General features: G+C 36.7%; 3 protein-coding genes across 3 annotated transcripts in view; 2 read left to right on the forward strand and 1 right to left on the reverse strand.

Annotated features, from left to right (window-relative positions):
- LOC135199336 (major facilitator superfamily domain-containing protein 6-like) overlaps positions 1-5,035 on the forward strand; it is a 79,464-nt gene extending 74,429 nt beyond the window's left edge. Inside the window, exon 12 of the mRNA XM_064227274.1 lies at positions 1-5,035. The gene's annotated coding sequence lies outside the window, so the exon portion shown is untranslated.
- The window catches only part of LOC135199030 (major facilitator superfamily domain-containing protein 6-B-like), a 21,405-nt gene extending 10,576 nt beyond the window's left edge, over positions 1-10,829 (forward strand). Inside the window, exon 7 of the mRNA XM_064226946.1 lies at positions 10,594-10,829. Coding sequence (XP_064083016.1) covers positions 10,594-10,829 — 236 coding nt within the window. The remainder of the gene's footprint in view (positions 1-10,593) is intronic.
- The window catches only part of LOC135199339 (leishmanolysin-like peptidase), a 128,499-nt gene continuing 110,872 nt past the window's right edge, over positions 9,338-26,964 (reverse strand). The window contains exons 2-15 of the mRNA XM_064227284.1: positions 25,113-25,213; positions 22,923-22,953; positions 22,627-22,709; positions 22,089-22,206; positions 20,445-20,623; positions 18,712-18,912; positions 18,359-18,482; positions 17,897-17,998; positions 17,354-17,541; positions 16,418-16,550; positions 15,721-15,880; positions 15,072-15,274; positions 14,243-14,323; positions 9,338-13,936 (exon numbers count right to left, since the gene is read on the reverse strand). Coding sequence (XP_064083354.1) covers positions 13,769-13,936; positions 14,243-14,323; positions 15,072-15,274; positions 15,721-15,880; positions 16,418-16,550; positions 17,354-17,541; positions 17,897-17,998; positions 18,359-18,482; positions 18,712-18,912; positions 20,445-20,623; positions 22,089-22,206; positions 22,627-22,709; positions 22,923-22,953; positions 25,113-25,213 — 1,872 coding nt within the window. The 3' untranslated portion in view covers positions 9,338-13,768. The remainder of the gene's footprint in view (positions 13,937-14,242; positions 14,324-15,071; positions 15,275-15,720; positions 15,881-16,417; positions 16,551-17,353; positions 17,542-17,896; positions 17,999-18,358; positions 18,483-18,711; positions 18,913-20,444; positions 20,624-22,088; positions 22,207-22,626; positions 22,710-22,922; positions 22,954-25,112; positions 25,214-26,964) is intronic.

Here is a 26,964-nt window from a genome sequence, read left to right on the forward strand (position 1 = left end):
GGAGCAACTGAGCTTTGCTGGTTCTTCGTTGTTGGTCGATATTTCGGTGCCTAGAGAACAGAAGTGTCGACCACCGTCTTGTGCCGTCCTTGATGCTTTACCGTTGTGAGGCGTTGATCTCATACCCATGAGGGTACTGTTAAGGTAATCAGGCTGTTCATTCCTTCTCTACTCTAGTTTCATTCTGTATGGAGATTGGATAGAGGTTTACATATAGTATATATACTGTATATTTTCTAGTTACAGTCCTTATTATGTATACTTTGCTACTAGTAGTGCAATGCATGCTATTATATTTGGGTCTTATAGAAATGGTTTGTATTACAGTTGTATGGTTTTTTTAATTCTTTTTATCTTGCTTAGAAAATATGTATACTACTATGATTTATAGTAAGCAACATAATGTTGAGGTTGCTGGGGTAACTGTGAATAACATTGCTTGCCAGTTTATGGGCAAGAATTGAACTGGTTTAAAGTAGTGGTGTGCATGGGTCTTTTGAATGTCAGGCTTACATAGAAATTTGAGGTTTTATACAACTTAATGATATTTGCTTAAGGCTACATTCAACCTAGAATGGAAGTCAAATGATACTAGATTTGTAATTTGTAGCTTTAAAAACATAAGTTGTAATCCTGTTTTTATTTTTAACTTCTTTTTTTAAGAAAAAGAACATTTCAAAAGATATCATTTTATTTACAAACTTTTTATCTGATACATATTTTTATATTCATCCATGCACAATGTGTATTCATATACATATCCTTGTTCTGTTTAGCCTGTCAGTCATATATTTGATAGAGAATAAAATTCTGAATAATGCAGTTGCCTTTCCAAGTCAGTCTTTGGGCATTTGGAATGTTTGTTCAGAAGTGGTTATCGTGAATAAATGTCCAAGTTTTTCAGTGAAAAGTTTATTCTTACTTTGTAATCTTTGATTGAGCCACTGAAATTATACTAAGAAAACCCAACTACAATATTGTACGTATATGGGTATTATAAAGTTTAATATTGCCATTCTCTTTTTCAGTTTTCAATTTTTTTTTGAGATTTATATAATGTTTGAGATATTATGCAAATAATGAACATTACAAAATCACATTCAGTATTCACAGTATTGCTGGTAAACATAATCATTTTCTGATCTTTTGCTGTCGGCTCACTGGACAAGTTCAAACTGAAGTGTTACAAGTGTAAGACAGTTGTTTTGTATGTACAAAATATAAGATCTGGCTTGAAAAAAAATCATATTTACAGTATTAAATGTTTTAGTGTAAGTTATATACAATTGATAGTTACTCCGTGACTGTAAAATGGTCATAGAGTTTAAGTAAAAAGGTTGCATTAGGGAAAAAGTGTTGTAGATTTATTGACGTTTGTTGAATTTTGTTATGAGTGTTCGATGAAGTACAGTATAATAGATAGACATTGTTTTCTGTAGAGTAATTTTTAATGGTTGAATATTCCATATACATACAGCGGTAGTGTGCACTTTCTTGTAGTGAGAGTAACCTATTTGCTATGAACTTGTGTATCTCTTTTAGTTACTAAAGATTTTTTTTTATCCTCTTCACAATTGTAGTCAAGCAGTGAAGTTCCTATTTAGTTGACACAGTCTGTGGACTTTTCAGTAGTCTAAGTGGTGCCTATGGAGTTAGTAGGTAGGACAGTGTGTTTGCAGATCTTATTCATAGTCATAGTTCCAAGGCTCACTGACTTTCCATTAGTTTATAGTTAGGTTAGTCTCCAGTACATTTTACGTAATGCTTAACTTTCAATGCAATAGTCTTTGGGAATACTTCCACCATAGTCCTGTTTGTCAGTGTTCATTTACTGGATTTTTTTGTGTGGCTTACTGTGCCTGTTTGGAAAATATAGTGCACAGTTTTTAGCTCATGTGAGCTGAAAACTCAAGTAAGCCCTTTTCTCATCAAATTTTGTCTAGTATGTATGTAGTGTGTATGTTTGCACGTATGGTGTACATAAACTGAAATTTTCAAGCCACCAATACTTGGCACAAAACAACCTTGTGTAAAGGGATTCAAGGTTTTTAATTAATTTTTTTTAATGGTAGCTACTCCCTCATCATGGGAGAGATATTTAAGGAATACATAAAGTAGATTTGGATAATTGAAGATTGCTGTTTTCTCATAGAACTTCCAGGTCAGAAATAACGAAACTTGCACAATAGCTTCCTGATGTAACGTAGATTCAATTTTGCTTGAATCATGGCCTTTGAGACCTTGATAGGGGTCCAGATTTAACAAAGGAATGAAGGAAAAATGTTAAAAGCGTCTTCATCAGACAAACAACAGGGCTGCAGCTTGTCAAACTGATATACATTCATCCTTATGCAATGTAGAACTGAGATTGATCAAACTATGGTCAAAGGGGCCAGGATGGGCCCGCAATAGGAGGCCACAACCTTACACATGAAAAAATGGGAAACGTATTAGATCGTATTCTTGCAAGTGGCTCAGTTGAGCAGTGTGGCATAAGGACTTCTTGTTTAAAGATTATAATTATTCTTATTTTCTAATAGTGACAGCCTGTGTCTGGTTGTAAAGTCCCATTGGTCTGGGTTTCAGCTCCTACCCCTCTGTTGTCTAATGCAAGTTTTGCTTGCTTGGTTTATAACCAATTCTTGTGGGTCATTTAAGTTTTTTTTTTATGTTAAAGTGAAAGTGTACAAAATTTGGTGGTACATATTCAGCAATTAGTGAGGAGACAAGTTTTTCAGACCAAGTTGTGGGCTTTTCATTGTTACTTATTTTTGATAGATTATACAATACCTGTTATGTCTTGTTGCTTGATATGAATTACCTCATGAAATAGCATGTATTGTAACAATAATACTTCAAGGAGATCTTTCTTGTAGCTTTAAATACGTATCCAGTGCTTAGCTGGTCAAGGGCTACATGAAGCTAAAGTCTTGCTGCCTTTACCACTGAGTATTAATCACATAATAATGTTTATCACATAGTAATGTTTATTGTTGTCTGAGTATGTTGAGCTGCCACCAAAACAATCATCAGTGACAAGTGTCAAACCTCCTTTCCCATTGAAAATACACAGAGATGTATCTGTTATGAAATTTTTATTTGCTTGTTGTCTTCCAGTAAGTTTTTGGGTGGGGTGGTCAGTTTTCTTCCTGAAATACTTTATTGGCATGATCAATTTTTCAATCTGGGGTCCTTCGTATGTTGTACATTGAAAAAAGTCACACCAGACATTGCAGTGTTTAAAGGTAGCACGACTCTGTTACTTCCCCACACCCATCCGAATTGAGGCCACTGTTGTGGCAAGAACCTCAAGGCCAATATAATCAGATGACGAATGCAACTTTTTCAAGGCAAGCATTTTGCCAATATTTAAAGTTCATGTATAGTATAATACATCATTCTGACTTTGCCTTGTTTTGTGATTGGTTCCAGAAATCATACTCCAAGTTTTGTTTTCCAAAGCGTAAATACCCCTGCCAGGATGGTATGTGTCCATGGTAGGACTCATTTGACTCTTTCTAGAGCCAAAGGATAAAGAAAGCAGAAAGCAGAAACCAAAGTTTCTAGAAAGATTAACTCTCTTAAGAGTGCCATTGTGATCACGGGCTACTTGGAAGACTCATTTGTGAACCAGAAATGTGGAATTTGGTGAAATGTTCAAGGACTTGATTGATGTTGCATGAATCATCTTTTAATAATAATACTGCAGGTACCTTGGTATAACCACATGTCTTTTATTGAAGCTTTTTTGTATTTCCTTATTTTGATATTTGTTTATTTTTGTTTATATATCATTTTTAAAGCTACTGTTTAATTCCAATGGTACTCCAGGTCAAAACATTGCCTTCTGTGGCAAGTTGTGAACTGCTCACAAATCTTTCTGATAATAATAATAATTAGAGGAATATTTTTTTAATGTTGGGATTCTGATCAAAGCAAATTAAACCCACTTGTTTCTTTGGCAGAAGGGCAAACTTTGAAATAAAAACATATCTTTCTGTTATGATTCTTGTTTTTAGGGTCAGTTATGACCAAACATTTTTGAAAACTTTCAAAATTTACTGTCCTCTAGATAGAGAGCTGTAATGTTCAAAACTTAGTCTTTGTGTTGTTCATTGTGTAATGTGTTAGTTATCATGAAAACTAATTATTCTTAGATGCTAAGAGAACTCCTTTCTTAGGGTAAAGTGCTTTGTTATAGTTGTGCAAGCCAGTGACATCTCAAAGAAAAGTGTTGATGCTTTTAATCCAAAAAGTGCTCTTTGCAATGCTTTTAATCACCAAGTGCTCTTAGAGGAGAAGGTCTTAGCCTAGCACTTTTTTCCAAGCCATAATGAAGCACTTTGTTATTGTGGTAAATTTTGTTAGTATGACGTCTCGAATATTTTTGTGCCGTAAAAAGCAAACACATTAACATTCCTTATTGTAACTCAAAGTACAGTAAATAGAGGTCTGTTTTTTAGCTTCCTAGTTGAATTTGTCATGTTTATTAACAAAATAAGTAAAGTTATGGTCTTGTGAATTTGGAGTAGATATCAGACCATATTTTTCATGTTTACAGATGCCTATATTTAGCTACTGTGTATAGGGCTGCATCTCAGAAAATAGTTTCACTTTCATGTGAAAGTATGCCGTTAGGTTTTGCTAGTTATTTGAGATCAACTAATCATTTGGTTACTTGTTGATACTTCTAGAAGCTAAGAGTCTTTAGAATTGCTTGTATTAAGGACTATAAAGGGTGTAAAGTACTTTTAAGTTTGTAGTCACATTAAACTTATACAAATATTAGTCTGTTTCTAGACTATTCAAGGCAGAGTTTCATTAGGGGCTGTGTATTATGACTGCCTGGTGTTAGTATCTGAGTGTCATGCCATGTCTGTGACCCAAGATTGAATTGTAAACACGTCTCATATCAGCGTCTTGACTTTATACCATACGTTTGACGCGGCAGGATGTGCTTCAATGTATTTTTACCATCTAGAGGGAGAACATAAATGGTGCTTCAAATGTAGGAAATATAGCTTTATTGAAATCACTTGGTTGTCTTTAGACTCCTCCCGAATGCAGTTTATGAATACTTGGTATCAAGACCACAGGAACACTTCGAAGCGATTGACTCTTGAGATGTAGGCTGCAGCATCGAAGCAGAGCCGTATAAAGGTATGTATGAAAGATTAATTATTTTTGTATCTAATGTTCATGTAAGAATTGACAGTATTTATCCCAGATGTCCAAAAATTTTCTCTCAATTTGTTACCCTGTTGCATACAAGTTATTGCTGACGATACTGTTGATACAGTATATTAGTATATTGTTATTGGCACCCAGTTGGCTTCTTTAGAAGTAGTTATCATGTAGTTCTCCATCTCTGTACTAAATGTTGACAGGTATTTCATTTAGAAGTTAAATATGTCAGTTTTCCAGGCACCTGACTTTGATCAATGCGTTCGCATACATGAACTGCCAGGTCATGACCTTTCCATGGGTCATTTTCCTCTAGGATCAAGATCTCTTTATGGTTATCACTATAGTTGGGATTTTTAAGTGTCCGACTGACTGAAAACGAATTTACACTATCCTAAAGAAAACAGTGAGATGTTAGCGTCCAGAACCGTATTCCATTGATTTTAAGTGGAGGAATCATTTCTCTTATCATATGTTAATACTTTGCAGAAATTGATAATCCTCAGATTAGATGAATCTATATCCACAACTGTTTCTTCTCCTCAATTGCCTGGCTGGAGAAATCTCTTTTTAGATACAGACGTAAAGAAGGTTGGCTGCCCCATTGGAGCACCAACCTTGGTCTGACTCCTCCTCTCAGATTTCAAGGATACAAAAAGAGAAATGTCATAGAAAAAATTTAATTTTATATACAACCTTTACATAGCATAAACATAGTATGGTACTTACAAAATATATACAAAGACATAAATACAAAATATTTACAAATGACACAACTCATTTTGTCTTTTCAAAATCTCTTCAGAAGATGCGGCACACATCTGGAATAGGTAGAGCAGTGTGATGCCAAGTTCACAAAGAAATATATATATTTTTTTATTCCTTTTTTTATTTTGCAGTTGAGGTATGCTTTATCACAATCTCCCCACATCTCTCTCATCATTTTTTTGCAGATATTTTCACCTAAAAACAATTGCAAATAATTGGCAAGCAACCAAAGCCAAAGTATGCAAAACTGCCAATAGATTTTTATCCCCAAGAACCATTAGCAAATGTTAATGATTGTAAGCGAACTATCATTTCGCTGTAGCTGAAATAGAGTATTTTTTTTTAAAGGTAATCCAATACATAAACTATTATATGTAGTTATATGTAGTGTCACAACCCTGAAAGCTATACAAGTGAAGTGCAGCTTCATAACTTCAATCTATCACATGTTTGATTTTATAGCACATAACTGACTGTAGCCTATATGGTACCAATTGAGTCTAATTACAATTTTTGTGAATGAATGTGAATAAATCCAACATTTTTTTAACAGAATATTTTTGGTAAAATAGTAATTTAACAGTTCACCAAGTCTAAATCCAAAGAAATAGAATCTGTTATTGGTTTGGTATCTATATATATTCATTATCATATATGTACATCTTCTTTCATGTAAACTAAACTGATTCTGTGTTGTTTATTTGGCTTTTATTTAGTGATAAAAACATTACCATTATCACGTGAGTGTGGACGTTTGTTTTCTGTTGAAATAAGTTCACAATGTGGGCACCATTCACTTAACATATTCTTACTCGCAAAAATCTCTTTGAGCAACGGTTACATTTTTGTACATTGATTACTTCCAGTTCTGCACAATGTAACAAAATGATAGATTCAGTTATATATGACAAGATATCCAGGAATAACTGTCTTTTGCCTAAAACTTATATGTGACTAGAAGTAATTGCAGTGAAGAGCTGACACTTCTAATATCAAACTGAGTATTTCTCAAAATGGATTTGAGATGTATGCATTCATTATTTGGAATTGGTATCACTTACACCTAAATCATTTTTCACTGCATTCAAACTCTTATTTTGCTCTCATTGTAATTGCATCATTCTTGATGATTTTTACCTGTACAAATTCAAGTTTTATAATAATTCCTGACCCATGCATATATCACAAATTTCAAAATACATCTTGAATTATATACAGTGGTTTTTCCTTCAACTATGAAGATACACAAGAATTAGGGAAAAATCAACAACATAATTAAACACAGAGATTCTTGAATGTCAAAGCAGCATGAACAGTTCTACATTCCATTCGTAAACATTTCGTTGGGAGTAATACACCAAAAGACGCCAAGTGGGAAGAGAACCTATGGAATGGAGGATTGCTTGTCACAAATTGCATATTCTTCCAACACTAAAAAAAACATATACTACTTATGAGAATCTTCCTTATTTAGATCAAATTGCTGCTTCACATAAACTAAGAACACTATGCAGCACTAGTATACACTTCAGTGTGATAAATCAGTACATTATTTTTGTGTTAGATTTTATGGTTTTAAAAGTGCATTAGGGTGAATTTCAATGCAAACCCATTACTTCAACATAACATAATTGTGTCATGCACGATTCCTAGACTTGTCATTCACCACCAGAAGAAGCAGCAGGAGCATCATGGGTGATACAAGCAGGCCAGTGTACGCTGCAGGCCCCCAGCCATCTTGGGTCTTTGAATGAATCATTCTGTGCACAGTTAGATCCAGCTACGACAGAGCAATGAGCCTGTATTTAAAAATTTGTCGCTTTTACATGGGTTAGTAGCAACTTAGGGGGAAGGCATGTCAAGCTGCTGATGCTCTGACACGGAGAGATGAGAACTTCAATAACAACGGAGCTACTGGGCAATGTACAAGCAACGTCAGGCTTTTAAGAGAAAACAGGGAAGAATCTGGACTGGAATAATTTAAAAGTGGGGCAATGGTGCAATTATTGCAGAATAATCCTAAAAGGTAAAGATAAAAAAGTTTATCAGTCATGGAAGACAAATCTAGCCTCACAATTTAATAAATGCAACTAATTAAGTCGCTTCCAAGCTTTAAAATGTGGCACCATTGAAAGAAATTGAACAACAAACTTCCAGAAAGGCACAATGTGCAGTTGAAAACCACATGTGTGAAAACTAGTCTGCAAGTGGGTAAATCTAAAAGAATTTGGAAGTGAATTTTTGTGACCAAGCTTCTTGGATACGTTCATCTAAAGAACTTGAGATTAGAATGGAAAATCAGGCTAGTAAAACTGATGGTATACGTCGCACAAGAAAACTTACAGCTTGTTCCCATTTCTGATTGCTTGTGGGAAGACTGAGAGCACTGCAGAAAAGAATTCTGTTCCTCACCACACAACTGCTATTTCCCTGAGCAGGAATAGGCACTAAAGCCTAAGTAAAACAAAATTGCCAGAAAGCAACACCCTGTAACCCCCACAGCTCGGGTATCGTATATATACGATCACATATGGTTTCGGGCCAATGGACGGGTATCGTAGATATACGATCAAGAACTTGGTGCCTCGCAGTTCAAATTAATTTTTTGGAAAAAATGCTCCAAGTTCCATATACCACTATTGGCAACTCTTCAGATCACCCGATAAGAGTGTGAGTGAGCTGAGAAGCCCTAAGTCTTGCTCAAGGTAGTAAAGGGGGAGAATGTCGTCGCAAATTCTCATCCAAGGATGCATCGTAAGTATTTTACAGCACATATACTAGGAATTTTTTCCCGGTTTTATTTCTTATCTTTTAAGATATTGTTTTAGCTGTGATTTCAATTTGACAAAATAAAAAATATTAGAAAGAATGCTCATAACTTTGTAAAATGAGCATATTTTTGACAATGGTCATAGGGAAAAAGAGGCCTCCAAGGGCTGGGAAATATTTATTTACAATTTCCTGTTGAAGTTACAGACTTTTTTAAGATTTTTTTTTTTTTCTTATACCAGTGAATATACACATTTTCCTCTTCCACAGAGTTTCTACCAGCGAATATACCTTTTTCCTCTTTTCCAGATGATTTTTTTTTTTTTTCTTATCCAGTGAATATACACATTTTCCTCTTTCCACAGATGATTTTTTTTTTTTTCTTATACCAGTGAATATACACATTTTCCTCTTTCCACAGATGATTTTTTTTTTTTCTTATACCATGATACACTTTTTCCTCTTTCAGATGATTTTTTTTTTTTTTTTTCTTTATACCAGTGAATATACACATTTTCCTCTTTTCCACAGATGATTTTTTTTTTTTCTTATACCAGTGAATATACACATTTTTCCTCTTTCCACAGATGATTTTTTTTTTTCTTTCCACTGATGATTTTTTTTTTTAGTTTTTTTTTAATTTGGCCATCCTTAAATTTAGCCCGGTCATGGGAGTATGCATTAGCGTATATTAGCCTGGACTGTGGGGGTTAAGGAGAGTGAAATATAATCCACTTTGCTACTCATTTGTCTTACTGCTGAACAACAAAGAGTTATGAAGGCAATTTTCCCAAGGAAGACAATCAGTCAGATAAAACTTCTCTGGCTGAGGGGAAGATTTGAGAAGGCTGAAAAAAGGCTATGAACCTTCGGTAAAAGAAATGGGAGTGGAACAGAAACTACAGTGAGGAGGCATCCAAGGGAAAGGATGAGCACAGTCCTTGTACTACTGGACACTCAGTTAACCCATGGCTGAAACCTAATGAGGAGAATTACTATGAGGAGTCCAACAAGTACAGCGCCAAAGAAAGAGTTCGCGATGCTGCCGATACCTTCTGGGAGTAAAACTTGCAATGGGAAAGGGGCATGGATGGGCAGAATGCAGATTACTCCAGTTCAGCTGACTTAAGATGACGGGTCAAGCACAGACGCAACTCCCTGAAGGTAGCAAAGACTTCGAATGTCGAGGCAAAAGATGGCAGGTCATACTGACAACAAATAGATAAACATAACATCGAGCAGAACCATAGGCGACTGTGATAAACTGGACTTAATTGTTAACTGTGCAAAGAAAAATGCACTGAAAAAAGGAAGTAAAAGATCTACTTGTACTGTGCAGGCAAATGAAACAGGTAAGGAGACCTAATTTGTGTGAGGTAAAGTAGAAATAACAAATGCTGCATGAATGTGCAGTTGAATGCAAGATTGGGTGCACAAGCTGCTAAAATTACTGAAAACCAAACATATGAAGCAGAGGCATAAAAGAATTACTCATAATAAATGGGTGATATACAAAAAGACAACAAACAAAAGAATGGCTTGAGATGGGTATATCGGTGCTTCAGTGAATCCTGATGAGGCATGAACCAAGCCAAGTAACCTAAGGACAATATCCACTGATTTTAAAAACACAAAAAAGGCTGCCAGCAGTAGGATCCAGAAAGTAGTAGTGTCAGCCACCAGAGGTAGAAACAGGCAAGTGATCTGGGACCCAGAGAGAGGAGCAACATATCAACATATCTGGTAAATTTACCAGAGAGTTGGGAGTATGCCTCAAATAGGAAGAAACTCTTCCCCTTTTGCCATAATCAATGACTGGAAGAGTCTGATCAAAGGCAATGAAGCATGTGCAATATAGTATATTATGTGCAGGCAGCAATCTAAAGCAGAACACAGGTTCAGGTGATTCTGCCAGAAAGATACTAGAAACACAAGGGTGGTGTGTGTTTGTGTGTGCAACTGGGTTCCCAAGCAGCCAAAGACATGAGCATATCGATAACCATCATGCACATGGCAGTATTGAAACCATCAGTGAAAAAGTGACTGCAGTAGGACACCTGGCAAGAACTCTTGCAAATACTGAGGGAGAACCAGGAAGGCATCTGTAGGGGAAAGAGCATCCACTGGAGATGCAACTGCATCGGGATCCATCCACCAAGACCTGCAGCAAGACAAGCTCAGTACAGGGTAACGTCAGCACTTCCCATTGCACAGAGGGGAAAACCAATCCACCATCATTCGCTAGTGTTTGTCCGCTGTGGAAGCTGAGGTGGAGGAGGACTTGATATCAGCCACAGTGAAGGCACAGAAGGTGTAAGAGACTGCATCATAATGATCACTTGGAAACCTAGGCTGATGGAGCACGAGATGTTGCAGCAAAGTCTAACAAGGTAAACGTGCCTGATTGCTGAAGCACAATCTGCGAGGCAAAGTTCCAGAGAATCTCAGAACAATAATTCACTCTGGAAACTACAATTCCTGTATAGTTGCAGCAAATGAAAGTGCTGAAGAACAGCTGTGACAACCAAGTTGCTACAGCTTATTCTGATGGATGACGTCTTTGAATTGCGTGTGACACATTATGATGCTGTGGAAAAGTAATGGGTTTGTGGTGAAGCATATGAAATGTTGCAATTGCAATTTAACAACAGTAACATTGTTCCATTTACAGTTAAATCACACAGGAGTACCACATAATGACAAAAAAACATTCAGGAAAGCCATTCATCATTGTAACAATTCAATATGGCACTTATCCTTTCTGTTTGGTAAAAGCTAGTATGTAATTCCATTATAAACACTTCATATCAATGTGCACTAAGTTATCAGGATGTCCACAGTAAGGATACATATTAAAAACTTCTGCAGATTTCTTAAGCCCAATATCAAATATTCCTGATCTCAAGTATAGTGATGTAGCATAAAAAATATCACAGATATCTACAATATATGCATGTACGTACACAGGGAGCAAGCAATTTAGCTTTAAAGTAAATTAACGTCCAAACCATCACATACAGTCGGTCAAATCTACAGGTCCTTTTTACAATAAATGACAGTTTTAGACACGAGATCTAACAAATGAATCAACTTTACAGATGAAAACCTTACCATGGAAATGACACATTGTTTTGAGTACTATAACAATAAAATACATTTTGCAATATTTGTGTGCAATTTCTTATAGCTTGGCACTTAGGTTGCCAGAGAAGCCTCAAGTGTGACCAAAGTGTAGAAAAAAATTGCCAAACGATTATTAAAATTCATTATAAAAATGTGAAGCATTTTAAGTTTTGACTTGCAAAGTGGATCTTAAAAGGAATTACTTTGTAAGATGTTGAAATAACATTCAAGAATATTCCAAATTCTTTTAGGATACAGCATAGCTAATATGGAGTGATATTCGTATGGAGTACTGCTACGACTGTTTTATCAGTACCCACAATTACAGAAAATGTAAGGGTTTGGATACTTACAACAATGCAACAGAGTACACATTCAATATCATTTGGCTTTCAGCTTTGAGTTCCAGAACAACACCAAAAGTTCTGTATTTTTCTCACTTCTTTCCAGGTCATTTCAACTTGACAATTTAGGAAGTCAAATCCAATGTCTCACAATTGATCAAATTTAGTTAGGTACTGAAAAGCTTCGCTCATACTCTTTGATATAACAACAAAATTAACGGGCTTCCGAGCCGTTATTGTATACACAGGAAGTAGTACAGAGTATGATCAATGTGTGACAATAATTGTACTCACTATTGTGTACACTGCTTTCAAGTGTTTAACATGACAAACATGGCTAAATGACAAATTAACAGTATCACAGCTATATGCCTTTAATATCTTACTTGTTAACTACCATTTTCAAAGAAGTAATGAAGTAAAACCAAGTCAATTTGTCGGTAACTACTTACTTGATAATGTGCAGTGCTTAGTGGCCCTGTTCAACTTGTCCTCATGAGATGATTATCACAGGTCATTATATATAACTCTTTTAGCACAACTGTCAGGCACCAACATCATCTGTGCTCCAGGTTCCAAAACCACACAGACATGGTAATCATTCTGACCATCTTTTAAGAGAATGCAGTTTATGTGAAAAGTATGCGTAATATGCTTTCAACAAAAATTCTGCCATAAATTGGAGTGTCTATGCAAAGTATTGCAAACACTAATCATATTTTTTTTATTATTTTTCAATCTTCTTCGTAACCCAACACGGAAGCACATCGTTGAGTCCCACTTCAGTTCTTATCGTAAAAAATATCTTACTATGGAAATGATGATGATGATGACAATGATGATCTACAGAGTCCTACCATGAACAATTAATGTAGATGGAATGATAGATGTATATGCAACTTGCAGGATGGGAATGCTCTATAAAATACTGTGCGATGACATGTATGTGGAAAAAATGGAAAAAAAAAGAAGTAAAAAACTGTGACAACCTTTCATGGATATTCGTGCAAAGGAAAAGGTACACAACATCTACTGTAATTCTACTAACACTAGATACTAAACTGGAGCATCCCAAGTACAACTTTACGTAAAACATGACTTGTCCTCACAAGATCTGTTCGACTTGGGAACTTCAAAATATATAAATAAATCTGTGGTACAAAATATCAAAATATAAACTAAACCCTATTCTACTTAAAAAAAAAGACAAACACCTTGTAAATAACCAAACTTATATAAAATGACAGGAAGTTGAAGAAGACTCATACAGCGTGAGTCACACTGAAAAGTTTCGTGAGATTTAATCCTAAAAGGTAACAGAAATTTTATATAAAGAAAAAGTTTTCAAAAGTCTGTAAACAAAACGGCACTGTAACTTCAAAACTTGGTCATTTACCTGAATAAAGATCCCTCTTGACTAACCTACGGAATGACTTCTATCAATACTGTAGCACGAATCGCGGCAGGGAAATGAATATGAAGTCTTCACAGCTGTCTCTTACAATGTGGACTTTCACGAAAATACAAATTAAATCCCCATAACTTAAATTACTTTTTAAAAATTGCTAATTTCTTGTGGGTCAAAGTCTTCCGGGGTAAAATTGAAATGTTTGAAGGAGTTGCCATAAAAGGGACAATACAACGACAGACTGAAGGACCTGGAGATTGCAGCCTTGACACACCAGTTGATCTCTATAATACTCGGCTGATACAGGAGGCTCCGTTCCTTTTTTGCATATCATCTCCTCCTGGAAAACACAATTTCATTAAACATACAGTTATTAACTTAATGAATTATAAAAAATAGTCTGACCAGATCACTAGGCCGACAACTTACGAGTTACATGCCCGGCCCAATGTGTTTCTTTTTATGAAACAAATAGTATACGTAATTCATGTCGTTGAAGTTAATCTACTGTATCCTACTTTAGTATGCGCAAGATTCAGTTACATACAGAATAGAATATTTCTTAAATACTTAAATAGCTAACATTAAAATTTTAGATCTCCCGGGGACAACATTAAGAAAAATTTGAATGGCACAAATCGCTCACCTCACATATCTCCTCACATGGTGGGCAGACTATCGCCCCCTCGTGCAGCCATCCATTTTGGAAGATTGATATATTGATTACCTGGAAAAAAAAAAGTCAAGGTTTGTAATATATAACAGTCTCTCCTTCAACAGAATTATGCATTGAAAAAAAAAAACTGTATTTTGGGCATTACTAATTAGAGATTTTCCTCATAAAAGTTGATATGGTCTGTATATGGCATAATGGGAAGGGGAAAGGAACAGTAGAGTCAGAGGGATAGTAGATATGGAAGAAAGCAGGATGGCATTTGATGGGTGGAAAGGCCACAAAATTGCAGATGGTGGAAAACACTTGTTATACGTCCGTGTAAGAGAACAAACCTTTATTAAAATGCCTGATGATAACTATTCCGACATAAAGCCCTGTGTGTCAAGGGTACCTAAGCAACACATCAAGTAAAGTAGTTTCTCATTGTAGATTCAATTTCATACACTACAGGTTTCATGTATACATATAGTACACACTAATTGGCAAATTTTTATCTATGCATATTTTACTGCTAAGTATGAACTGCATACTATTGCCATATTCTGTCATATCAAGTTCTGTAATAACAATACTAAATTAATTTGAAGAATTGAAACTGCTCACAATTATTTTTTGTCACTTTCCTAATAAAATTTTATCTGGTCCTCAAAATGCAATAAAAAGGTTACTTATCTCAAGAACTGCAACTTTAGACTTGATGAAAATGTGACATTTCAATTAAAACTGCTCCTTTCCCACTGACTGTCACATTCAATGTGTACAATATATTACTTTCAAACCAGAAATAAACATGACTCACCTGGTTGGCATGATAGCACGTATAAGTATGATTGGCAACGATGATGTGGAGTCGTCCGTCCACACACATATACTGATAGCAACCAGACCCCCAGTGTTGCCACTGTCTCAGGTGGTAACAGGTACGCTCGGTCCACTCTCGCTGCTGATTGAAGCACTTGCTGTCATCGGTGTAGGACTCGAGAGCAAAGTTTCTCTCTGGGTCTGAAAGAAACAAGATTAAAGATGTCAAAATTTAAGTATCAAATTACATCCCTTTCGTGGATATAACAATAGAAATAAAGATGATCAAAATAACAGCGCTGAAGATTATGTTTACCAACCACTGTACAGTACTCTTATATAACTTTTAATAGATGTGAATGAGGAAAAGTAACTTGACTTGTTTTTCTTAAGTGAAAGTGCAACTGAGGCACTTGTCTTTGAATTAATGCACATCCCATGTAGTATCTCATCCATCCAGATATTTTGTAAAATAATTTGTTCAAGGTTACACATATTATATACATGGACCACTACAAAGGATGAATTTTTTATAGGAGTTTGACATACTCCCAAGATAAACCATAGGGACTGGCTTGTTACCACAACTACGATTTTCCTTGTAAGAGCTCTTATTACTAGTTTAAAATAAGCTTAATAGTACTAACCTGGATTGTTTTCTCCAAACTGGCAGTGTGACCCCCTAATGATAATGTCCTGGCTCTTCCACGTGAACTCCTGGATGTAAGGGCAGTAATCTGCTAGAGCAACTGATCCACCATAGTGGCCAACTCGCTGTGCAGACACATGCGGTATTGCTCCAAAATTCTGCCGATACAGACAAATAATCTTCAAAAAAGTATGAAATAACTTGGATTTACTTAACATACTTTGGTTCTTTTGAAGGTGTATTAATACTGTGAAGTAATTCAAAAAGAATCTTCTGTTCTGTACTAAAACCATTTTTATTGCTATACTGCACTTGGTCACTGGAATCTGGCTCAGGTTTTCTGAAACTACTCTTATAGAAAAAGAGAAAATTGACAAAATTAGACCCCAGATTTTATTCTGACTGTTAACAATTTATACAACGGAACATTGTCTTTCTTCAAAGCTCTGAAAATATATTATCTGAGTGCTCTTTGTACTTGCATATGAAAAGTTTAAAAAATTGCTAATCTTTAACAACAGAAATCAGATATATTACATAATAATGTAAATTAGTAATGTAATACTATTAAAATCTACGAAGCAAAGGAAAAGCAGCTATTAAACAATTGAGTTTCCATTTAACAGAATTTAGACCTAAATAAAGAAGAATTTCATGTGTAAAAAATACTGAAGAGTAACTTATTGATACAATACCTGATAATGTGGCGGCAGCTGATTAGGATGTTCTATAAGGTTACATAATGCAACTGAACTTCGATCTTCTGTACAGTCTGTTTCAAGTGGATCTCTTTTCACCTTGTTGCAAAATGGGTGGATGCTCTTACCCCTGAGAAATAGAAAAATAGAAAATATACATTAATTTGTTAACAGGATTATATTAATGAACACTTGAACTTTCCAATAAGAATTTTATTTAATTATTTTTGATAAGAAAACTACTTAGAACCTTACAATTCACAAAAATGGGGGCTTGCTAGAGCAGCAGTGCCATACATGTTAATTCGCATGGTGCATCGGAGACATACTAGACTTTGCACTGTCCCTTTTGGTGTTTAATTGTTCTGCCTTATACCTCTCCCCCGTTCCTGCTTCCTTTCCATAATTACTCCTTACATCCTCCCCGTATGGGGTAGCAATAGTGCCATCAATGCACCTCGTGCAGTACACTGTAGACATTGCTTAAAGTCGTTTTGGCATCCCTTCAGCCCCTAGCTGCAACCTCTTTTGTTCCTTTTACTGTACCTCCGCTCGTAATCTCTTTCTTTCTAGCTGCAACCTCTTTTGTTCCTTTTACTGTACCTCTGCTCGTAATCTCTTTCTTTCATCTTATTTTCCACCCTCCCCTAATAATTGATTCATAGTACAGCCACGATGTTTTCCTCCAGTTACATCTTTCAAACCATTTTACTGTAAATTTCTGTTTCAGCACTTAATGTTATTATTATTATTATAAAGGATTACTTTATCCAGACCTCTGAGCCTAGCAACGGCTCTTCATAGGTCCCCGTGCTTGGCCTGTGGCCTAAATTCTATTTTCTATTCTGTTCTCTCTTTATATCCTAAAGCAACACCTACATCTACATATATTCCGAGCAGCAGAAGTCAGTTAAAGAAGGCGAATAAACTCACTTTTTTGTCTGTTCTTCCATGAATTCCTTGCAACTCTTCATGGCGAACGTACAGCCCAAGTGTCGACCCCACTTCAGAGGCTGGGCCAGGTTATAGTTTGCTCGATACCACCCAGTGTCTTCCATCAGAGCTAATGTTATTCTCGAATAGACCGGGTTCTGGGTGTGGGTTCCAGTCATGGCTTCATTCTGAAAGGGAATATATTGCAAAGATCAGTTTTCAAAGACTGTACCTGTAGTACTGTATAGTACTCCAAAATCTAATTAGCTGTAACTTGTGCTGTCAGGTTACCACTTTGAAAATCAGCAAGTAATATGCAGTGTTATGATCAATACATAATAATACGTTAAGAAATCAAACATCACAGGGTAAATTTATGTACCTACACATTCTGAGAAAAACACAGCAGGTACAATTACTATTATGTCAATCCAACAAACAGTGAAAAAAAATAGTTAATAACTCTTATTATTCATATTTCAAGATCCAATGGCATAAAGTCAAGGTAAATACAAAAACAACTCATAAGGTTGTGTGGTTCACCTCGAAAACTCTCTTCTCCCAGTGTGTAAGAGCAGTTCCTTCCTGTCCCTGATCTTCCAACTCGGCACCCTCTAGGTCAGGACAGTTGAAGTGGTTGCGTACCTGAATGACAAGCAATCAACGCATACATTACTGTATCCACTTAACATATTGCTTCTTTTACCATAAATTGGAAGTTCAAATGCATTATATAATAACAGGTTGTCAAATGAATGACAAGTAAAAGTGAGTTGCCTCAGAAGTGGCAACCACTTAAATAATATAGTTCTTTACTGAAAAATGCTGGATGGGCATCTTAATGTCTCTGCTTAGGAAGAAAAAGAGTGAAAAGGAAAAGAGAAAAGATGAATTTAGGGTATACCAAGTCTCCAACCATGAGTAAAACCAGATGAATCAGGCTACAGATAAAATATTCAATTAAAATGGATGGGAGTTAATATGACGTTCTACCAAAATACCTACTTCTTCCACAACCCTGGGAGTGACCACCATATTCACTTCCTTTGTTGCAACACCCCCACGAATCTGCCACTTTCGCCTCGTGACACGTTTAATTACCCGATCGCTCCACTGTCTTGCTTGCAGACTGAGAGTTTGGGGTGAAAGATTTTAATTAAAGTTTATTTTACACTAAATTTTGATATAGTACAATTTACAGATTAAAACAGGTGCATATTCTGAAAGAACTGGTGTTTTATCTGTACATATTTCAGTCATTTTTGGGGTAGATCCCTGGAGGGAAGTTTGGAAATGAGTGACTCATTCAGTACCTGCAAAACTTTCAGATCTAAATACTGCTCATGCACTATACTCACACTTCATTCAACATAGGCTTCCCATTCTCTGTACGATTAGTTAACGGGTTACCATCGTCGTCCCGATAAAAGGCGTAGAGAGAAATTGAGAAGCCCAAAGCGTGGAGGATTTCATGCTTCACCGTAGAGATCAAGGTTTCAAGCTCTTGGACTTTTGTACTGATGGAGCCAGGGCAGAGATTGGCATGGCCTGCGATTGGTCTGTAACAAGAAAAACAAATTTATTGTGATGTTTTTTTCTGTTTACAGGTAGGACAAGCAATACAGGCAGTCCCCAGTTATTGGCGGGGGTTCCATTCCCGAGGATGTGCCGATAAGCAAAAACTGCCATTAACCGAAACTCGGTAATTTATGGCACCATAATGGCACTTATGGCACTGATAACCGGTTCTCAGCACCATAAGCACCCTTATGGTGCCAATAACCGGAACTCGTCCCGTTATGGCGCCATAAATTGCCGATGTCTAGCGCCATACAACCAGATCACCAATAATCGAGTCCGCCGATAACCGGGGACTGCCTGTAAATGCAATTACCAAACACAGGCTGGAAGAATGTAGAATCAGAACAGTACAAGGAAGGGGGAAAAAAAGTGACAGACAGAACCCCCTAAAGAGGACAGATCTGAAGGACACAAAAAGATGAAAAAGACGTCCCAAACCAATGTGAACACATTTGGTGAAATAACTATCTAGGATTACAGGACAAGTGAAAAATAATACTACATCTTTAAGATGAGTTGAGTGGCTCTAGAATAAGTACACAAAATATGCTACTAAACTGACATCTGTAAAATCTTAATTTCACTCGATTCTGAAAAGTGAGGACCTGAACTTTTGACATGTTGTATAAGGAAGTAGGAAGTAGTCATCATTTTTGCTAAAACAAATATCACCGTTCATTACACTACAAATAATACTGGACAGCAAAAAACATACTACAATGAATTTTATCATAATACTGCACAACATCATATGTTTTTAGACAAGAGTGTTTTAGTGTGTTTAATGACATGAGACATGTGGAATCAATTTTATTACAGGATAGTGGTTAATAAAAGTTTTGGAGAAACTGGGTGCTAAGAAACTAAATTTTATTATTACTTGAAAGTTGAACTCTATTCATATGGAACAATCCTGCAGGGGCAACTGAAAGTCTGCCTTGAAATTTGAGCTTCCAAAAAATATGGTGTTCATTTGAAAAAAGCAACAGAAGGCGTACGAAATGGAGACAAAAGAGATCAGGTATTAGAAACGAAAAAATAAAATAATAAATAGATTAAAATGTAAGTATATTATTAAAATACAAGAAGAATTGTTTTAAGGTAGTAGTACGTTTCATCTTTGCTTCACGTTAAAGGTTCTGGTTGCACAACATCCTCAGTAGGTAGACTGTTTCACAGTCTAATGGCATGTAGAATAAAGGACCACTGGGACTGAGAAAACTGAGAACTACTGTAAATGTACAGAATCTACTGGTCACTTTTACAAGATATGTTTGTCACTGTTATAGCAAAGAACTTCTCCAGTTCTTTGCGCTTTTTGCATAGACTTATCATTACAAAAGCTTTGGATCCGAGTGCAAGAAATATCGAGCAATTATGACGTCTGGTAGTGGGAAATGAACCCACGTCCCGTAATCACAATGAGGTCACGCTGCTGGCCTAACCATGAGGAGGATGTGTTAAGGAAGAGTGTAAATGATCATGGTTCTTTGAAATACTATACACTTACCTGTCTAGAGCTGCTTCCTGTTGGCAGTGTGCTGCATAGGCCACTGTGTAGCCCCTTTTACAGCGCTCAGTTTCTAAGGCAGATATGTAGAACACGAAATCTGCGCCGGGAATGCCCTCTCCTATCTCTTCGTTCACTTCGTGGCAGTTCTGGCCAAAGGTGTTGCACACGCGACATGCCTGAGAATGAAAATATTATTGTCAGGAATCTTAAAATAGTTGTCATAACAAGAAATGTACAATATTCGGTAAGATGTTACACTCCCTAGCCCATGGCAGTAGCCTAGATATGCTGAAATTTATAAGAAAAGCATGTTTAACTATATTTAATGTCCATGTGCCCTAATCCACGTCGTAGCATATCACAAGATGAAGAAAATTTGGCCTACAGCTAAAGAACTTTGTAATGATCAAATAAAAACAGCCTGGCAACAAATACACTGTAGATGCACAAACTCTGGAAGTCCTACATGAGCTTATGCAGTTTCTGCAAAACTTCCTAAAAGCCTGAAAAAAAATAACTTGTTTCAAGCTGAAGAGGCACTTTGGAGACAATTGTGAAGCTCCTGAAAGGCTTCCTGTGTGCAGGACATGCATCTAAATATATCTGTCGCTATTTTTTTTTAACAAGATCATTGTGACGCATGACGTCTTCTCTTCAAGTTAAAGGATTTGCTGGAGTGACCAGAGGGGATACTGTGAGACATTTTAAGATTGGGCAAGAGGCAGCCTTGTGTGGTGTGCACTGCAGACAGTGTTGCAGATTTCCTGCAGTGCTTATTTTGCCCCTAAACTGCATTGATTTTTATTTTTGGCTAAATAAGGAACAGAGAACCTGATTAAATGCAGGCTGGAAAGAACAATATATGCAATTTAAATTCTACATACACAGTATTCAAAGCATAAAATGTCGGAAATTGAAGGCTTTCATAAACTAAATGGAACAAACCGTACGACACAGGAACTTCGTGCCTTCAGTGCACCTCACGTGGTGCACTGTAGACATTACTTAAGGTTCTTTGCATCATTCCTTCGACCCCTACCTGCATTCTTCCATTCCCTTTACCGTACCTCCGTCCAATTTCTCTTTCTTCCATCTTACTTATCACAATCTCCTAACAATTAGTTTTCTAGTGTTACTGCTTTGAGGTTTTCCTCTTGTTACGCCTTGCAAACCACCTTTACTCTCAATTTTCCTTCCAGCCTCATAGGTTCCAGCACTGAGTGACCTCGTAGGTTCCAGCGCTGTGACCTCATAGGTTCCAGCGCCAAGTGACCCCATAGGTTTCAGCGCTAAGTGACCTCATAGGTTCCAGTGCTGAGTGACCTCGTAGGTTCCACGCGTTAAGTGCTGGACCTCATTAGTCCCATTGCTGAGTGACCTCATAGGTCTCAGCGATTGGCCTTTGGCCTGAACTGTAAACTCCATTCATTTCCAACAAAGCGTAGGACCCAAAATAAACAAAAAGCTCGCTGAACGCAACAAGCAAAGGTAAACCTCCGGAAAGTACAAAAAGGCAATTATTGATAAAAATAGAACTACAAAAAGGTAATTAATAGATTAAAACAGAACTTCAAAAAGGTAATTATAGATCAAAATAGAACTAGGAAAAGGCAATTAAAGAGAAAAACTGCCAGAACCTACATGAAGGTGTTCCTCGGGCACCTGAACCTCTCCGCACATGGTCACAGCCTCGCACTTACTCTTGCAGAAGGGGTGGGGCTCACCTTTGATCAGAAACACCTGGTTCTTCTCGCATCTCCTGTGGGGGCAAGGGAAAATTATACTTACAGAAAGTGGCACTTTCTTTTGACTTATTTCTGCCATGATGATCACTGCTGCCATACCAAATCTCTCTCAAAAAATGACAAGGTCTTTTTGGTATGTAATTCTGCCATAAAAAATCACCATTGTCGCACCAAATCTCTTTTCAAAATAACAAGTTCTACTGACATATTTCTGGAATGAAAAGTGCTATTGTCATACCAGCAAATCTCTTATCAAAAATATCAAGTTCTAAAAAAATATTTCTACTTGAAAATCACTGTTTTCACACCAAATTTCTTTCCAAAAAATAAAGATCTATTGACACGTTTCTTCCATGATACCTCTGTTGTCTTATCAAACTGCTTTTTATGTAAATAAATTGCAATCAAATGAAAACTTCTCATAGGATACTTGCCTGTTCAGTCGAATGACGCTCTCCGTGCGCCGGACCATCAGAGCCTTTTGCCAATACGAGACAGCGGACGGTAAAACAGTTTTCTGGGTACAGAAGAAAAATCTATCAATCTGACATCACTTGCTGATCAGATGATCAATGGGACTCTAATATTTGAATATTTACAATTTAACTTCACTTGCTGATCAGAAGGTCAACGAAGGACCAATAATTATAGTAACAAGAAAGTTAGATACCAAGATTATCCAATCAAGACTAGTATACATTAGTACTATTACCCCACACTGCATACTCACATGTATAAGGTCATATTTTTCGGTTGATAGCCTGAAAGAAAGAGAAAAATAAGGTCACATTTCATTCAGAACATACACATGCCCGTATCTACTCATTTAGGCATGTAAATCACTCCATGGATGGTTGACACATTTGTGAACGGAGTCAGAGAAAGGAAATTGGACACTGAAATCTGCAATGGGATAAAATAAAATGTGAATTCGGTGTCTCCAAAGGCTGAAGTTTTCACTGTGAATAGTATTAATTGGGGACTGTGAAGAAAAACTGCAGGAACTGGTGAAATAGTTTGAAAGTTAAGAACAAATACGAAGGTAAAGAATGATAAAAGGAAAGCAGCTGGCTGTATGCAGCACAAGACCTTAGAAAAAAAATTATAAAGGGACTGTTAAGCCAAATGTCCTTTATGGAAGTGAAGTTTGGATGTTAGCTGTGACCAACAGTAAAATGTTGAGGCTGTCTAGATTAACTGTTGGAGTTACATGGTATAAGAAAACTGAAAAGGTGTATAAAGCCCCACATAAATGCAGCTGAAGAGGTGCAGTCTGAAAGGTCTAAATGTATCCAGGAACTATCTACAAGAACAACAAAGACGAAAGGTGCAATGCGTCTTGTGATGGTTTGATACACGAATGATAAAAGACAAAAACTGCTACGATACGGCTACATTTAATGCATATTTATGCATTCCACAGACGACAGAAGTCAAATGCAGTTCCACTGTAAAGCCAAGCACAGCCCTGATGATGGCCGTGAGCTAATGGCTGAAGCATCTGTGAATAAATATGGCAGTTTTTGCTCATCCCTTCCAGACTTCAGCCTTGGGGACTGGAAAAAGTCCTGAAGATGTATATCTGTGTATATGTATAATGTAATCATTATTATAATTATTATTCAAAGGATGAACTCTATTCATATGGAATAAGCCCACCACAGGAGCCACTGACTTGAAATTCAAGCTTCATTCGAAAGAAGCAACAGAAGGTAATAGGAAATAATAATAAAAAAAAAAAAATGAATCATGTTTCCCGCATCCCAAATTACCTAAGGGACAGTTCTTTGAACTAACCTAACTTAACTTGACCCAAACTAACCTAGCCTTGAACTAAGCTCACTTTGAACTAAGCTAACTTGACCTAAACTAACCTAAATTGACCCAAACTAACTTAACCTTGAACACACCTAACTTAGAACTAACCAAACTTGACCCAACTTAACCTAAGAGCACAACAAAAAAAAAAAAAAAAAAAACCACAAAAAAAAAAAAAAAAAAAAAAAAAAAAAAAAAAAAACAGGCCTGGTGTAACACTAGATACATCTCGGGAATTTGCTATCGGGAAACAGAGCCAGTGACGTGACGTCTCAACTCCTGACATATGGGGTCAAGAAGCCTTAGGAGAATTGACCTGGCCTCTTACACGCACATGTGGGGCTGCTCTTACGTCAAGGCGGGAACGTCACTTGTCAACTCTTTCCTGTGCAAGGACGTCCGTAATAATAATAATAATAATAATAATAATAATAATAATAATAATAATAATAATAATAATAATACCTCGTGTCCATAAAGTCCCAGTACCATTACAAATATTTATTGCTCAGAATGATACTGGGACTTTATGGACACCCTGTACTTTAATTGCGTAGGTGTACTGGAATAATAATACTAATAATAATATTTGATAGTGTAGGTGTAATAATAATAATAATAATAATAATAATAATAATAATAATACATTTGATAGTGTAGGTAGAATGATAATAATAATAATGGTGTTAATGATATTGATAACAATAAATTACTAGCTGGCTACCGAGCCATCTTCTTCTTGTGAGTGTAAAATCACCTTATATAACTGTGCAAGATTTTGCCTGGATATGTGAAACCATGGGTCCCCAAAAGTGGTCGATATCGAACCCTTTGTGGGGGGGGGGGGGTCGATAGGACTCCATTCAAGGGGTCCATAGACCATAAATGCATGGAGGGCCAAAAGACGGTCTACTGAGCTTTTTTTGGGGGTCGTGGAATGTTATCTGTATGGACTTAGTCATTCCCTATTTATCATTGATTTATTTTTACTTTTAAACATGCCTAGGGGTCTACAAGAGATCAAGGGAGAGAGAGAGAGAGAGAGTGAGGGAGAGACGAGAGAGAGAGAGAGAGAGAGAGAGAGAGAGAGAGACTCACTTACCCATAGACCGAGTCATCGTAGTAGAGGGAGATTCTTAGAGGCTGGTCAACACTTCTCTTCCGTACCACGTGAGCTGGCTCCAAGTGCACGTTGTAGATCACCTGTGCAAGGGAGAAGGAAAGCGAGAAATCAATCAATTGCTGCTGTCTTTTCTTGGTTACTTACTTAATTTGTATACACTCTCTCTCCGATTAGGCTGATAATACGTTCCACTATTACATATTCTCACTCTCACACGATCAAATCTTTTGTATATCTACCTCTCTGCTCTCTCTCTGCTCGTCTCTCTCTCTCCTCTCTCTCTCTCTCTCTCCCCAATTTGACAAGTGATTTGACAACAATCTCATTCCTTCTTCTGTATTCAGCAATATAAAAATAACATCAGACGTTGCTCAAAATAGGTATACTACTGTGTGGCAACACATCAACAGCAACAACAATAATAATAAATTAAAAATAACAATAACATATCAAGCTTAACCTTTACTCAGTCTATTTCACTTAAGAAAATCGCACCATCATCATCATCATCATCATCGATCACAACAAAGACGAAGAAGAAAACGGGTAAAAATAAACACAGACAATAAACAAATAAGACTCGTAAAACAAGCACTGGCAACTGTCAGCAAAGCGCCCGCCAAAAAAAAGCCTTGGGCGAGCCAGCTGTTGTTAAAAAAAAAAAATGTATTTGTTTTATGTTTATAATACTGACATACACTGCTGAGAAGGGAAATGGAGAGGGAAGGGGGACAATGATAATTGGTGTTGTAGTAATTGTTGTCGTTATAGCGTTACAAATTGTTATTAATGGAGTATTTGCTGTTATATATAGAAAAGTAGTAAGCCTGACGCAGTTCATGTCTGCAGCCATCATCTCGCCTGACGATCTATTTGGAAAAAAAAAATGGTCAATCAAAACAGAATAACGAATGAAGATGAAGAAGTGGGAAGGAAGAAGAAGAAGAAGTGGAGGAGGAGAGAGAGGAAAAAGATGAGAAGAGAAGAGGTAGAAGAAGATCAAAGATTAAAAAAACACTTTCCTTTTCAATAGGATGATCGTTCAACGCCCAACTAGCTGGCGAAACGAATCACTTTCACTCACGAGAGAGAGAGAGAGAGAGAGAGAGAGAGAGAGAGAGAGAGAGAGGTGACTACACGACGACCTTACTTATACTTTGAAGACTTCCTGATAATACTCGCTGTCGGTACTTTGCTCTCTCTCTCTCTCTCTCTCTCTCTCTCTCTCTCTCTCTCTCTCTCTCAATAAATAATGGATGGAAACTAGAGCTGAAGAGATACGACACATCTCATTGTGGGAACTTCTTTAAGTGAGCACACGATGTTTCTCCTCTTCTGATGGACTGACAAGTCTTTGAGACATCCTAATCCTTGTAACTCCTTGTAACACTCTCTCTCATGAATGTATTAATACAATAACGAAAAAAAGAGACCCCTTCATCTTGTCTTGGAAACACCTTTCAACATTTCCACTCAAACGAGGTCTGTGAGTAACTGTGCACAAACCCTCTGTGGCAGGTACACTGAGCCTGGTCAGCACTTGGAAAGGTGACCATCATACGTAACAGTCAACTGGTGACTTAGATTGTCCAAAGGTGTATATCATTATATTTAAAGTGTAACTTTCCCCATAAAGCATTATAATGTAATTGGCTACTAATTGAAATGCATGTACAATGATACTGCATAAATTGACAATTGCAAGGAGTACAAACTCATTATATCAGATAATGACCGACATTTCCTTTACTTTGTAATGGAGTCGTTGTCGTTTGAAAGGGAATGACGACGTTATTGAATCGACGGACAAACAGGTTAACCAGAAACCATT

This window comes from Macrobrachium nipponense, chromosome 25 (genome assembly GCF_015104395.2).
Source record: "Macrobrachium nipponense isolate FS-2020 chromosome 25, ASM1510439v2, whole genome shotgun sequence".
NCBI lineage: Eukaryota > Metazoa > Arthropoda > Malacostraca > Decapoda > Palaemonidae > Macrobrachium > Macrobrachium nipponense.